The sequence below is a fragment of the Rhinoraja longicauda genome, chromosome 1 (genome assembly GCF_053455715.1).
Source record: "Rhinoraja longicauda isolate Sanriku21f chromosome 1, sRhiLon1.1, whole genome shotgun sequence".
Classification (NCBI taxonomy): Eukaryota; Metazoa; Chordata; class Chondrichthyes; order Rajiformes; family Arhynchobatidae; genus Rhinoraja; species Rhinoraja longicauda.
In genome coordinates, this window is record NC_135953.1 from 60,340,959 (window position 1) to 60,355,225 (window position 14,267).

A 14,267-nucleotide genomic window follows, 5' to 3' on the forward strand; every position below is an offset into this window, starting at 1 on the left:
ATTTCATATGGGGATAACCCTATGTCTTTCCGAGGTGCCGTTCGGATTCTTAACAAGGCTATCGGAAGGCACAGTCTAGGAGAGTCTCGTTTCCTCTATTAACTTGGTGATTTGGGTCTTCAAGGTGCCATTCATTCTTTCCACCTTTCCGGAACTCTGGGGATGCCATGGTGTATGCAATTTCCATTCAATTCCTAATGCTTCACATATCATTTTATGTGTTTTGGAGGCAAAATGGGTCCCTCTATCCGAGTCTATTGTTTCCACAATCCCATATCTGGGTATAATTTGCTCTAATAATACCTTGGCTACCGACTGAGGTGGCAGTTGCTGTAGGGAGTGCCTCTACCCATCTAGTGAAATGGTCCACTACCACTAACAGGTATTTCCATCTTTGTAGTCGGGGCAACTCAGTGAAGTCTATCTGTATTCTTTGGAAGGGCCTTATTGCCAATGGTTGTCCTCCTCCTGGGACTGCTCTCATGATTTTCTTGTTGATTCTCTGACATATTACACAACCCCCTATGACTTGTTTGGCCATGCTCCCCTCCCCCAAGGTGTCCCCCAAGGTTCAGTTCTTGGCCCCCTCCTCTTCATCCTGTACCTGTTCCCCCTTGGTCAATTAATCCGCCGTCATGGTCTCAAGTTCTACTGCTATGCCGATGATATCCAGCTCCTCATCTCCACCAAGTCTATCTCCACCGCTACGCACTCGACCCTGACAAACTGCATCACTGAAATAAAATCTTGGCTTCAATTCAATTTTCTCAAACTCAATTGCGACAAATCTGAAATCATCATCATTGGACCAAAAACCCTCACCAAATCCACCCACAACTTCACCCTCAATATTGATGGTTTCCCAGTATCCACCTCCCCTCACATCCGGAATCTTGGAATCATCCTTGATCAAACCCTCTCCTTCGACAAACACATCAAACACATCACCAAGACAGCCTTCTTCCACCTAAAAAAAACATCGCCCGTCTCCGTCCATCCCTCTCCTCCACAGCTGCTGAAACCCTCATCCACGCCTTCATCACCTCCCGTCTGGACTACTGCAACAGCCTCCTCTATGGTTCACCCTCAAAAATCATCAATAAACTCCAACACATCCAGAACTCCGCTGCCCGTCTACTCACCCACTCCCCGATCCGTGACCATATCACCCCCGTCCTTTACAATCTCCACTGGCTCCCCATCCCCCAGAGAATCGAGTACAAAATCCTCCTCATGACATACAAAGCCCTCCATAACCTGGCCCCATCCTACCTGACTGACCTCCGCCACAGGCACACTCCCACCCGTACCCTCCGCTCTGCTGCTGCTAACCTCCTGTCCCCCCCCCCCTCCCATCCGGACCAAACTCAGATCCTGGGGGGACAGGGCTTTCTCCATCGCTGCTCCCACACTCTGGAACTCAATACCCCAAACCGTCAGAGACTCCTCTTCACTCACCACATTCAAAACATCACTGAAGTCTCATCTGTTCAGCACTGCCTTCAATCACTGACCGTTACCTCACCTTCTTTTTCCATCTATACATCTGGAGGACCCTTCTATAAACCACCGGCTACCCTCAGCCAGAGGTTGTTCTTCCAAGTCTTCTCTACCTTTTGTCTGCAAATCTATTATATCACTACAGCAGTGTTCTGGCCTCCCTGTCTCGTTTTCTCTTTCTTCGGGCGGGTACAGAAACTGAGATGGGTTTAAATTTTTGATAAAACTGCCACGGGCTGCCGGTTCCCCCCCCCCTCCTTTGAGTCACTACCCCGAAGGCTATTAATGGCATCATTCTCCCCCTCAGCTCCTGTCTCTCGTTCACCATCTCCTGTTGCGGTTCTATCTGTATACTTTCCCACCTCATTCTTCTCTGGGCGTACCCCTGGCTTTCCTTTCTTTTCTTTCCATATCTTTTTCCATCTCCCTTATCTCTATCTCTAAGCGCTTTATGGATGCCTCTATTTCCCTTCTACACTCCCTTGTTCTTTCCCCATCACTTTCTAATTCTGCTTCATTCTCACAGTTTTGCCTTCTCTCTGATGCCTGCTGATTACTTGCCTGTGTTTCTGCGTTGCAGTCTCCCTCATACTCCTTATTTGCTGCCTGACGGGTCCCATAAATCTTTCTGTCCCTGAGGTCCCTGAGGTCCTGCAGCCTTTTGATGTCTGCTTCTAGTTCCCGTGCTTGCTTCATCCTTTCCTTTTCTCGCTGCCCCCTTCTCTGTCTATATTCCTTTATGTCTTGCTCATCGTTCCAAGTTGTGACTTCTCCCTCTATCTCCACTATTCCCTTTTACCAAAGGGCACTGCATTGTTCCGTCCTGGCCGGAATAGGGAGGGGGATACCCAGGGTCCCATAGGCTGGGGTACAGAGTTGATTTTTTTCTCCTGAAGCTCCTGACTTTCATGCTGTTTTGGGGGGTTTTCACCCTTGTTCGGGGTGGTATTCTTTTCCTGCTATGCTTTCCTCAGCCTTTCTCCTTCTATTCTAAACAATTTAAGTACGTCTAGTTCTTTTTCATTTCATTTCATTTCATTTTATTTTATTTCGAACATGTTAAAAGACATCAATTAAAAAACAAAATAAACAAAAAAAACAGAAGAAATACAAGGAATTTCATCCATTACTTTACATGTGCGAAAAGGAGTAGGAAGAAGTGTGAACTTATTTAATCCTACCCCCATTCCCTAATCAATATTTATCAAGTATCAGATATTAATACAAAAATACTCATACACCCTTATATGTTCATATAGATATACTTATTTAAATAATGATGTGTTATTATATGTAGACCCCTGGTGACTGTTAATCCCCCTCCTCACTGTACCTAGAAAAAATCATGTGTTTATATTTGTCTTTAAACTGGATGATGTTTGAACATTGTTTTAATTCCGCATTCATTCTGTTCCATAGCTTTACTCCACTGATTGATATAGAAAATCTTTTCATTGTTGTTCGAGTATTGCGAATCTTGAAATTTAATGTTCCCCTTAAATTATACCCCCCCTCTCTTTCATAAAACATTTCCTGTAAGTTACTTGGTAGCAAATTGTTTCTCACTTTGTACATGAATTGAGCTGTTTGATATTCCACAATGTCATTATTTTAGACTTTATAAATAATGAGTTGGTGTGTTCACAAAAACCGACATTATAAATTATTCTAATGGCTCTTTTTTGCAGTATGAATAGTGGTTGTAGTGAACTTATATATGTACTTCCCCACACCTCTATACAGTAACTTAAATAAGGTGAAACTAGTGAACAGAACAGAATGCGAAGTGATTTGTTATCTAGGAAATGTTTTGCTTTGGCCAGAACTGAAATGCTTCTAGATACTTTACTGTTGATATGTTTAATGTGAGATTTCCAGCAATTTTTTTTCATCTATTATCACCCCAAGGAATTTAGTTTCATTTACTCTTTCTATGTTAACACCCTCTATCTGTACCTGTGCTTGATTGTTTATTTTACTGTTCCCAAATATCATAATTTTTGTTTTCTCCAATCCCTGGGTTTTTCCCTGCCCCCAGTGGCTCAGCATTCGCCCCAACGGACTATCAGGCGGAATGCGGGGGTCGGGCTTACCGTCCTTCCCCTCCCCTTTGGGCTTTCCGTTTTCACTGCCCATCCTCCCGATCGGAAATTCCCCTCCGATCTTATCCCGATCGGAATTCCTTATTTTTTATTTTTTTTTATTTTTTATTCCCTCCGATCTTAGCTGTAATCGCCCGAGTAGTACTTAATAGTCAGTTTTCTTACCCGGGTCCTGTGCACAAGAATCACTCGATTTAGCTCCTCGCGATTTCCTGGTCCTCCCACTTGTTTCTCGAGTCTCTGGTCCAGGTATCACTCGCTCAAACCGCTGACGGCAAGCAAGGAGTCTGAGACCGCTGAAATCAGCGGGGTGCACCTTCCCTTCTTCCGTATACTCCCGTCAGCCGGCCGGAATGGCGATCCCGGACGAGCCCCCAAGTTTGTGAGATGCAAATGTGAGTGCTCACAATCACGATACTCGAGACAATCTAGAGAAACAAGTATTTTATTTGCAAGTCTGCAGAGTTGGGTGTCTCCCCTGTCGAGACACACCGAGGTCGGAAAAATCCCTTCTTTTTATTCACTTCATTTTACAATTGTTACACCTTTAATTCCTCCCCTTCGGGCTCCTTCCAATTGGAGCACTGAGGTGCACAATCTACCGTCACCGCCCCTGTTGCCTTCCACATCATAGTAATATTCATTTATTTCATTAGGCTAACGCAGCACAGAGTAGTTCATGCCCTCCCCTTCTCCTAGCTCTCTGATTATTTTGGCCTTCCTCCCAGTTCTCTGATTATCTTCTAACACTTGTCCTTGGTCTGTCACTATTTGTTCTTACGGGTTTTTTTCTAGCCGAGCACTGTCTGGTCAGTTATTTCTCAGAGTCGTATTGTCGAGTCAGCTATTTCTCAGGATCCTTAGTCTAAATCAATTATCCCTTTTTACCCATCTCTCACAGAGATTTACATTGAATTCCTTCGTCTAAATCATTAATATATTGTCAAATATTACGACTTCAGCATGTATATAGAAACAAGCACAGGTTTTCAGTACACGCTGGTACCAGTATGGGTCTTTACTTAAAGTTAGTTACCATTATATATACTACATATACATTGTAAATAACGGGTCCCATCCCAGCACAGCCTTAAGGCACCCCACTCGTCACTGCCTGCCATTCTGAAAAGGACCTTTTAATTCCTACTATTCCTACTATTTCTTTCATGGTCTATTTTCCCCCTCTTAATTAACCCTTTTGAACTCCTCTTTCCACCAGAAACGTCACCCATTCCTTCTCTCCAGAAACGTCACCCATTCCTTCACTTAGTTACTCCAGCATTTTATCACAAAATGCTGGAGTAACTCGGCGGGTCCAGGCAGCATCTCGGAGAGAGGGAATGAGTGACGTTTCGGGTCGAAACCCTTCTTCAGATTTTATCTCTATTTTCCGTGTAAACCAGCATCTGCAGTCCCAACCTGCCCAGTGTGGACTCCTGCAGACTGGGACATGAAGATGAATGGAAGCGCCGCTCCCCACGTGGGAACCCCCGTCCCCTCACTTCAGTCACGTGACTTAAGCCTCGGCACCCCTCTGTGCCGTGGTGCGTCATGACGTTGGCCCAGCAATGGACTAAGATCGAGTGGGACTCTGGCGGGGGAGAGTTTGTGTCAGAGAACCGTCTTTGATGTAGACGAGGGGTTGCAGTAGCGTCGCAGAGAGAGAGAGAGAGAGTGAGAGAGAGAGAGAGAGAGAGTGTGAGAGTGAGAGTGAGAGTGAGAGTGAGAGTGAGAGTGAGAGTGGGGTGGAGAGGTTGGGGTGGTCGCCCGGGAGCGATGTGCGAGGCGGCGGAGGCGGTTGGCGGCGGCCTGCACGAGCTGGTGGCGCGCGCGGCGGCGCGGCACGGCGCGAGGACGGCAGTTTGCCAGGACGACGACGGCGGCCGCGCGGGCTCGGGGGGCGCGGGCCGGCGGTGCTGCTCCTACCGCCAGCTGCTCGGCCGGGCAGAGGCGCTCCGACAGCGGCTGCAACTGCACTGCCAGGGCACCCACGGCCATGCGATTGGGATGTACTGCCAGCCCTCTGTCAACATGCCCAGCTGCATCTTGGGGTAATCCTGTGTTTTTTGTTTCGCAGCTGTTACTCTGTCATACAGCGAGCTCTGCGGCATGGAAGGGAGACTCATCGGCCCAACGTGTCCATGCTGCCCACTCTTAGCCTAACCGAGCCTCCTCCTGGCCCATATCCTTCCAGTCCTTTCAAGTTAAGAGTGTTCTATGCTCATATGTCCTTAAACAAAACACAGTACTCTGTAAACCCCATAATAAACAAATAAAAAGTTCAGTGTTTACATGCACAGAGGCGCCCTTGCTCGGCAGGCGAGGTCACGACCCCTGACCCGTACTGTTAGACAATAGGTGCGGAGGAGGCCATTCGGCCTTTCGAGCCAGCACCGCCATTCAATGTGATCATGGCTGATCATTCTCAATCAGCACCCCGTTCCTGCCTTCTTCCCATACCCCCTGACTCTGCTATCCTTAAGAGCTCTATCTAGCTCTCTCTTGAATGCATTCAGAAAATTGGCCTCCACTGCCTTCTGAGGCAGAGAATTCCACAGATTTACAACTCTGAGTGAAAACTCCTCATCTCCGTTCTAAATGGCCTACCCCTTATTCTTAAACTGTGGCCCCTGGTTCTGGACTCCCCCAACATTTGGAACATGTTTCTTGCCTCTAACGTGTCCAACCCCTTAATAATCTTATATGTTTCGATAAGATCCCCTCTCATCCTTCTAAATTCCAGTGTATACAAGCATAGTCGCTCCAGTCTTTCAACATATGACAGTCCCGCCATTCTGGGAATTAACCTAGTAAACTTACGCTGCATGCCCTCAATAGCAAGAATATCCTTCCTCAAATTTGGAGACCAAAACTGCACACAGTACTCCAGGTGCGGTCTCCAGAGATGCTGCCTGTCCTGCTTTTTCTATGATTGCATCAGTGAGCTGGGTCCAGGACAGATCTTCAGAGATATGGTACATCTGTCTTCATCAGTCAGAGAATTAGTTTAATTTAGAGATGCAGCGTGGGAACTGCCCCTTTGGCCCACCGAGTCCGCACAGACCAGCGATCTCTGCACATTAACAGAGATAGTGAAATATCTGATTTACTGAGATAGTGAGATGTACTGAGATAGTGAAAAACGTCTTGTGCTATCCCATCAAATCATACCAAACAAGTACAAGAGTCAAGAGTGTTTAATGTGCAGGGATCACTACACACACTAGAGACATACCAAGCCAATTAACCTACAAACCTGTACGTCTTTGAGTGTGGGAGGAAACCGAAGATCTCCGAGAAAATCCGGGCAGGTCATGGGGAGAACATACAAAAACTCCGTACAGCCAAGCACCCTAGTCAGGATCAAACCTGGGTTTCTGACGCTGTAAGGCAGTAGCTCTACCGATACGCCACCGTGCCGCCCAAACGTACGCTGACAGCAAACAGAATGTACAGAGAAAATGTTTCCTCACTTTTCCACATCTGACATAAGTTGTTTGACCGAAACATTTACAATGCCCTCAATAATGTTTGGGACAAAGACCCATCATTTATTTATTTGCCCTGTACTCCACAATTTGAGATTTGTAATAGAAAAAAAATCATATGTAGTTAAAGTGCACATTGTTAGTTTTTAATAAAGGCCATTTTTATACATTTTGGTTTCACCATGTAGAAATTACAGCTGTCTTTATACATCGTCTCCCCCCCCCATTTCAGGGCACCATAATGTTTGGGACACATGGCTTCACCGGCACACTTGTTCTTCTAATTCCCATTGACTATTCGGGGGTCTGTAGTACACCCCCAACAAGGTGATCATCCCTTTTTTGTTCCTCAGCTCAACCCATATAGCCTCACTGGAATGCAACCCGTCCCTTTTGTACAGGTCACCCCTGTCCCAGAAGAGGCCCCAATCATCCAGAAATGTAAATCCCTGCTCCCTGCACCAACTCCTCAGCCACACATTCATTTCCCCTATCTTCCTGTTCTTACCTTCACTAGCACGAGGTACTGGCAGCAATCCTGAAATCACTATCCTGCAGGTACTGCTTTTCGGACTTCTACCAATTCCGTAAATTTGTGTTGCAGAACCGCCTTCCTTTTCCTACCTATATCGTTTGTGCCAACCTGGTGCCAGGGTTCAGGATATCCCGGAGCAGCTGCACAGCATCCTCAAGGCTGCTCCCTCTCGCTCTTGAGGATGCTGTGCAGCTGCTCCGGGACATCCTGGACCCTGGCGCCAGGGAGGCAACACACGATCCTGGAGTCTCGCCTGCTGCGAGGCTATTGATAGCAGTGTATACTTCATCCAGTGAAGCTTAGCATCAGCAGGGTTGAGATGTAAACAGCTGTCAGGATAGCTGAAGTGAATCCCCATGGCAGGTAATAGGGACTTCACTGTTCATCATATCATATCATATATATATACAGCCGGAAACAGGCCTTTTCGGCCCACCAAGTCCGTGCCGCCCAACGATCCCCGTACATTAACACTATCCTACACCCACTAGGGACAATTTTTACATTTACCCAGCCAATTAACCTACATACCTGTACGTCTTTGGAGTGTGGGAGGAAACCGAAGATCTCGGAGAAAACCCACGCAGGTCACGGGGAGAACGTACAAACTCCTTACAGTGCAGCACTCGTAGTCAGGATCGAACCTGAGTCTCCTGCGCTGCATTCGCTGTAAAGCAGCAACTCTACCGCTGCGCTACCGTGCCGCCCATTCTTTATCCAGATATTTTATCCACGTTGCCCTTGCCTGTGAGCCACAGTAGCCTTAGTATCCAGAAAAAGGAACCAATTCATGGATAAGCATCACAAGAAATGAAAGCTATTTTAGTTACCCATATTTTATATGATACAAAATATGGCTGACAGTAAGTATTTCAGAAGTAATGTTTTTGATGTCTCTGTGCACTTTCAGAATTCTTCAAGCTGGAGCAGCTTTTTGTCCCGTTGATCCAGAAAGTTCCCCTCGTTTATCAGCCTATTTTATTCAAATGTGCAAAATGAAGTACATCCTTATTCAGAAAGATATAATACAGGTGAGTTACTGTGCTGTAAAGATATGAAGTAATAATATTCATTAGGAAATGCATGTGTAATCTAATTTAAGAATTGCATTCCTAATCTGTATTTGTGTAATTCGGAACTAATTGCCCTCGCATATTCAAAGTAAAATTGAAACAATCTTTTTTAGTTTTACTAGTTGGCATGATCAGTTTTTAAAAATGTAGCCATTATGTATTACATCATGTTCATGGGCCTCTTCTCTTTTAGAGCCTATGGATGTTTATTTTGTCATAGATCCCAGCTGTTGATCATTTTCATTCGGGTTTTCTGAATTGTGAAGTGGTTTGATCAGGAGGAAAGATTTCCACTCAATTGGAGAATCTACAACAAATTGTAACTAAAGCTCCAGGGAGAGATATTGAGGAAGGCTGGAGATATCTTACATACAATTTTGGAATATAAAATACCTTACACAGAGAATCATTGAAACTGAATCTTTCAAGAGAAAATTTGGATACATGTTTCCTAAGGACCCAAGGATTAACAGCAGTAACCAATGTCGTCGTGTGTGTGTGCCCCCCCCCCCCGTCTCTGCTTCATCTTTCAGTAAGATCATCTTGCACCTCAAATTCACTTAATCAAGATCCATATCATAATCCAGATGTCTTCTGACTCCCTGGACATCCAGAGATCTATCAGTTTCCACTGGGAATTCCAAAGACAATCGACAATAGACAATAGGTGCAGGAGTAGGCCCTTCGGCCCTTCGAGCCAGCACCGCCATTCAGTGTGATCATGGCTGATCATTCACAATCAGTACCCCGTTCCTGCCCTCTCCCCATACCCCCTGACTCCGCTATCATTGAGTATCTAACTCTCTTGAAAGCATCCAGAGAATTGGCCTCCACTGCCTTCTGAGGCAGAGAATTCCACAGATTTACAACTCTGAGTGAAAAAGTTTTTCCTCATCTCCGTTCTAAATGGCCTACCCCTTATTCTTAAACTGTGGCCTTTGGTTCTGGACTCTCCCAACATCGGGAACATGTTTCCTGCCTCTAGCGTGTCCAATCCCTTAATAATCTTATATATTTCAATAAGATCCCCTCTCAGCCTTATAAATTCCAGTGTATACAGGCCCAGTCGCTCCAGTCTTTCAACATACGACAGTCCCGCCATCCCAGGAATTAACCTAGTGAACCTACCCTGCACTCCCTTAATAGCAAGAATGTCCTTCCTCAAATTTGGAGACCAAAACTGCACACAGTACTCCAGGTGTGATCTTACTAGGGCCCTGTACAACTGCAGAAGGACCTCTTTAATAATAATAATAATATTCATTTATTGTCATTGCAACGAGTACAACGAAATTAAAAAATAGCCAATCCTGACGGTGCGTAAAAACATATATGCAATAAATGCAAAAACAAATAAAAACAATTATATTAAGTACAAAAGTTTTAACAGTGTTGCCTAGTGCAGAAGGTAGTGTTCAGTTCTCGTATGGCCCTGGGGTAAAAACTGTTCTTAAGTCTGTTTGTTTGGGATTTGATCGACCTGAAATGTCGACCAGAGGGCAGATGAACAAACAGACGGTGGCCGGGGTGGGATGGATCTTTTATTATTTTGCCTGCTCTACTGAGGCAGCGTAGGCTGAACAGGTGCTCCAGGGAGGGCAGTGAGCAGCCGATGATCTTCTGGGCCGTCGTGATGACCCTCTGAAGGGCCTTCCTGTCCTTTTCTGAGCAGCTGGCATACCATGTGGTTATACAGTATGCCAGCACACTCTCGATGGAGCAGCGATAGAAGGACATCATGAGCTTCTCCTGCAGGTTGGTCTTCCTGAGGATCCTCAGGAAGTGGAGTCTCTGCTGTGCCTTCTTCACTGTGGTGATGGTGTTGGTAGACCAGGTAAGATCCTCTGCTATGTGCGTACCCAGGAACCTGAAAGCGGGTACCCTTTCCACACAGACCCCATTGATGTAGAGTGTGTCGTATTCTGCACTGGTTTTCCTGAAGTCTATTATGAGTTCCTTTGTTTCTTTGCTTGTATACTCAACATTAAAGTGTTTTGCAAATATAAAGTACTTCTCATCTCTATTCTAAATAGCTGCCTTATCCTGAGATTACTTTGCCTAGTGCTGGAAATCTGCAATAAACATAGCAAAAAAAAAGGAGTTACTGTTACAGCATTGTGACGCAGCATGTAGTGCTGCTGCCTCCCAACTTTAGAGACGTAGATTTGATCATGACCGTTAATACCATCAATATGGAATTTAAGCATTCTCCCCAGGACCTTGGGTGCTCTGGTTACCTCTCAAATCACCTCTGTCTTTAAGTTCGCTGGTAATACCACTGTTGCTGGCCAGTTCAACAACAACTATAAGACAAAGTATATTAAATAGATAGAGAACCTTGTGTCATGGTGTCAGGAGAACAACCTAGTTTTAATGTAAGCATGTGGCTGACAGTGAGGAGGAAATCAGTGAGAAAGATGGAGACACAGGAAACTGCAGATGCTGTAATCTTGATCAAAACAAATAGTGCTGGAGGAACACAGTGGGTCAGAGGATAGTACATCTGGAGGGAATGGACAGATTCCATTTCCAATCGGGACTTGCCACAGACTAACTGATGCTCCGGTTGGATGGCAATCCAAAGAAGTTGAGTTGATTCATTTGGAGATAACAAAGGAAAATACAATAAATGGGAGGATATTAAGAAGTGTTGAAGAATAAAGGGACCTTAAGAGTTCTACATCTGCAGACCCTTAAAAGTAGCAGGACAGGTCAATGTGGTTACTGGAATGACTTTTCCATTATTAACTGAGGCATGGAATATATGAGCAGGGATATATTACTGAAACTATGCAAGGTTAACCCACAATGCAAGTACTGCAGTCTTATCACTGCATTACAGTGAGGCATTTGCAATCCAAGAGAGTGTAACAAATTGGAACTGAAATTGGCACAGAAAACAAAAAGTGACTATACTGGAGAACTTATGAAAGTAATTGACAGGATTGATTTATTTGGAACAGTGGTGGTTGATAGAAGACCTAATTGAGCTAAAATCAGGTGACCTAGGCAGAGTAAATAGACAACTTCATTCTCACCAAGCCTATTTTAAGCTGAAAAATGAATCAATGTTCTTTCCTCAGATCTTATCCATATCCTGCATTTTCTGTTTTTATTCTTGTTTGCACATCAGGTTGTGTTCTTATTTATTTATTAACATTCTATCTTATAGGGGAGAGGGGGGAGGGGGGGGTTGCAGCCATCTAAGTCAGCACTGCATTAATCAAATAATTATAGATTTTGGGTTTTTTTTACAAGACAATAAATAATATTGTACTATGTCTTGTATTACAGAAATTCAGAGACTCGTTGTCAGGCTGGTTGAGCTTTGATGTTGAGTGTGACATACCGAAACTGGATGTAATACTTGTGAAGATCCAGTGGCTGATGACAAATGTGGATTCATTTGCTTCAGAACCCAGAAGCAAAGAAAATGTTATTTACACCAAAGCAGGAGTTTTAAAAGAAGAGACATTACAGACTACTGACAAAGATAAAATAAATCATGCATCTAAACATGTGGACTGCCATGGTTTCGTGGCCTACATTTTGCAAACTTCAGGTACTACAGGACTTCCAAAAATTGTTCGAGTACCTCATCAATGTATTGTTCCCAATATACAGCATCTCATGTAAGTTTAATCATAAGGGATTATTAACATTGGCAAATGTAGATACTATTAATGTCGAGATATCAAGAGTATCAGGGTAATTTGGGTAGAGGGAAGTGAACCTTTGGGAGAAGTTAACAAATGCTTTGATGCAACATAGGTTTCGAAGCATGGAATCTATTGCTGTTGATAATTGATGTTAGTCCATTGTTAATTTAAGATTTAATGTTAATCAAAGGTATTAAAGGATATGGGAAAACAGGTGAACAAGAATAGGAACCAACAGTCATGATCATCACCTGAAGCATTCCTTCGGGATTGGGGATTATTTGTTACCACTGAATGGAAGAGGTCTTTGAGGGAATTCTTCTTCGCTTGTGGTAGCCGTTGCATACCAGGTTTCACACCGCGTTTGACCAACAGCAAAGAGACTCAAGGCGATTCATGGCCTGAATCTGCTGCATGGATATAACACAAAGTTGTCCAAAAGGCATTGTTAAAGAAATTCCTTTCAAATATATATTTGAAGGCCTCTTGTCAGTCACGCTACTGCATATCTTTTTGGCTAGTGTATTTTGAAGGGATCAATGGAAATTTTTACATAGGTGTGGGAACTGTTAATTTCTCCCTTTTTACTGGTGGAAGGAAAGAGCAAGAGGAACTATTTAGAACATTCAGTTTGGAGGAGATCCTAAAATGGCTTATTTAGTGCTTACTAGGCCAAGTGGACCCGTTGGGCCCAAACCTGCATTGGTACAGCAACCCCTCCTCCTCCCCTCCCCTCCTCCCCCTCCCACTTCCCTTCCCCTCCCCCCTCACCATCCCCCTCAAACCCCCTTATCCTCCCTCCACCCCCCTCCCTCCCTAGGATTTAAACTTTACTTAAACTTTAAAATGTGAATAACTTAAAAAATATAACACCGATTTCAATGAAACTTCTTCCATTAGCACCAAAGGGACGACAGTGAATAAGGTGGGCCTAAAATTTCCGCGCTAACGTGTACCGTTTTGGCTGTAGTTCAGGAATAAACAAACAAACAAACGAGAGTTTTAGTATATAGACTAGACCGAGTGGGCCCGTTGGGCCCGTCCTCGTAGGGTTTCCATTGTAACCGGGATGGGAGGAAAGGGGGAGGGTTGGGGGAGGGAAGGGGGAGGGAGGAGGGGAGGGAGGGGGGAGGGAGGGGGGAGGGGAGGGGGGGAGGGGGGAGGGAGAGGGAGGGAGGGGGGTAGGGGTGAGGGAGGGGGGAGAGGGGGGGATGGGAGGGGGGAGGGGGGAAGGGAGGAGGGTAGGGGGGGAGGGAGAGGGGAGGGAGGTGGGTAGGGGGGAGGGAGGGAGGGGGACCTCCCCTTTTCCCAGTACCCCTCTTTCCCCGTTGGGCCCGTCCTCGTAGGGTTTCCATTGTAACCGGGAGGAGGGGAGGGCGGGAAGGGGGAGGGAGGGAGGAGGGAGGTGTGGAGGGAGGAGGGGAGGGAGGGGAGAGGGGAGGGAGGGGGGAGGGGAGGGAGGGGGGTAGGGGGGAGGGGGAGGGAGGGGGGTAGGGGGGAGGGGGAGGGAGGGGGGAGGGGAGGGGGGAGGGAGGGGGGAGGGAGGGGGACCTCCCCTTTTCCCAGTACCCCTCTTTCCCCGTTGGGCCCGTCCCCGTAGGGTTTCCATTGTAACCGGGAGGGGGGGAGGGAGGGTGGAAGGAGGGGGGAGGGGGAGAGGGGTGGAAGGCTGGAGGGAGGGGGGGAGGGAGTGGGGGAGGGTCGGATGGAGGGAAAGAGGGACGGGTGAGTTAGGGGCTGAGTGGTGATGGAGGTTGGGATTGAAGGGGGAGAGAGTGGGGATGGAGGTGGGAAGGAGGGGGGATGAAGAGGTTGAGGGGGGAAGTGGGACCTCCCCTTTTCCCAGTACCCCTCTTTCCCCCACCACCAAGCCCCCACCGCAACGACCCCTGTTGTCCCCCTCCCCAGTC

The 14,267-nt window shown here is 46.0% G+C and overlaps 1 protein-coding gene across 1 annotated transcript in view; it reads left to right on the forward strand.

Annotated features, from left to right (window-relative positions):
• Positions 1 to 5,171: 5,171 nt before the first annotated feature.
• Positions 5,172 to 14,267, forward strand: part of aasdh (aminoadipate-semialdehyde dehydrogenase) — a 28,566-nt gene continuing 19,470 nt past the window's right edge. The window contains exons 1-3 of the mRNA XM_078398368.1: positions 5,172 to 5,653; positions 8,536 to 8,656; positions 11,993 to 12,330. Of these exons, the coding sequence (XP_078254494.1) occupies positions 5,379 to 5,653; positions 8,536 to 8,656; positions 11,993 to 12,330 (734 nt within the window). The 5' untranslated portion in view covers positions 5,172 to 5,378. The remainder of the gene's footprint in view (positions 5,654 to 8,535; positions 8,657 to 11,992; positions 12,331 to 14,267) is intronic.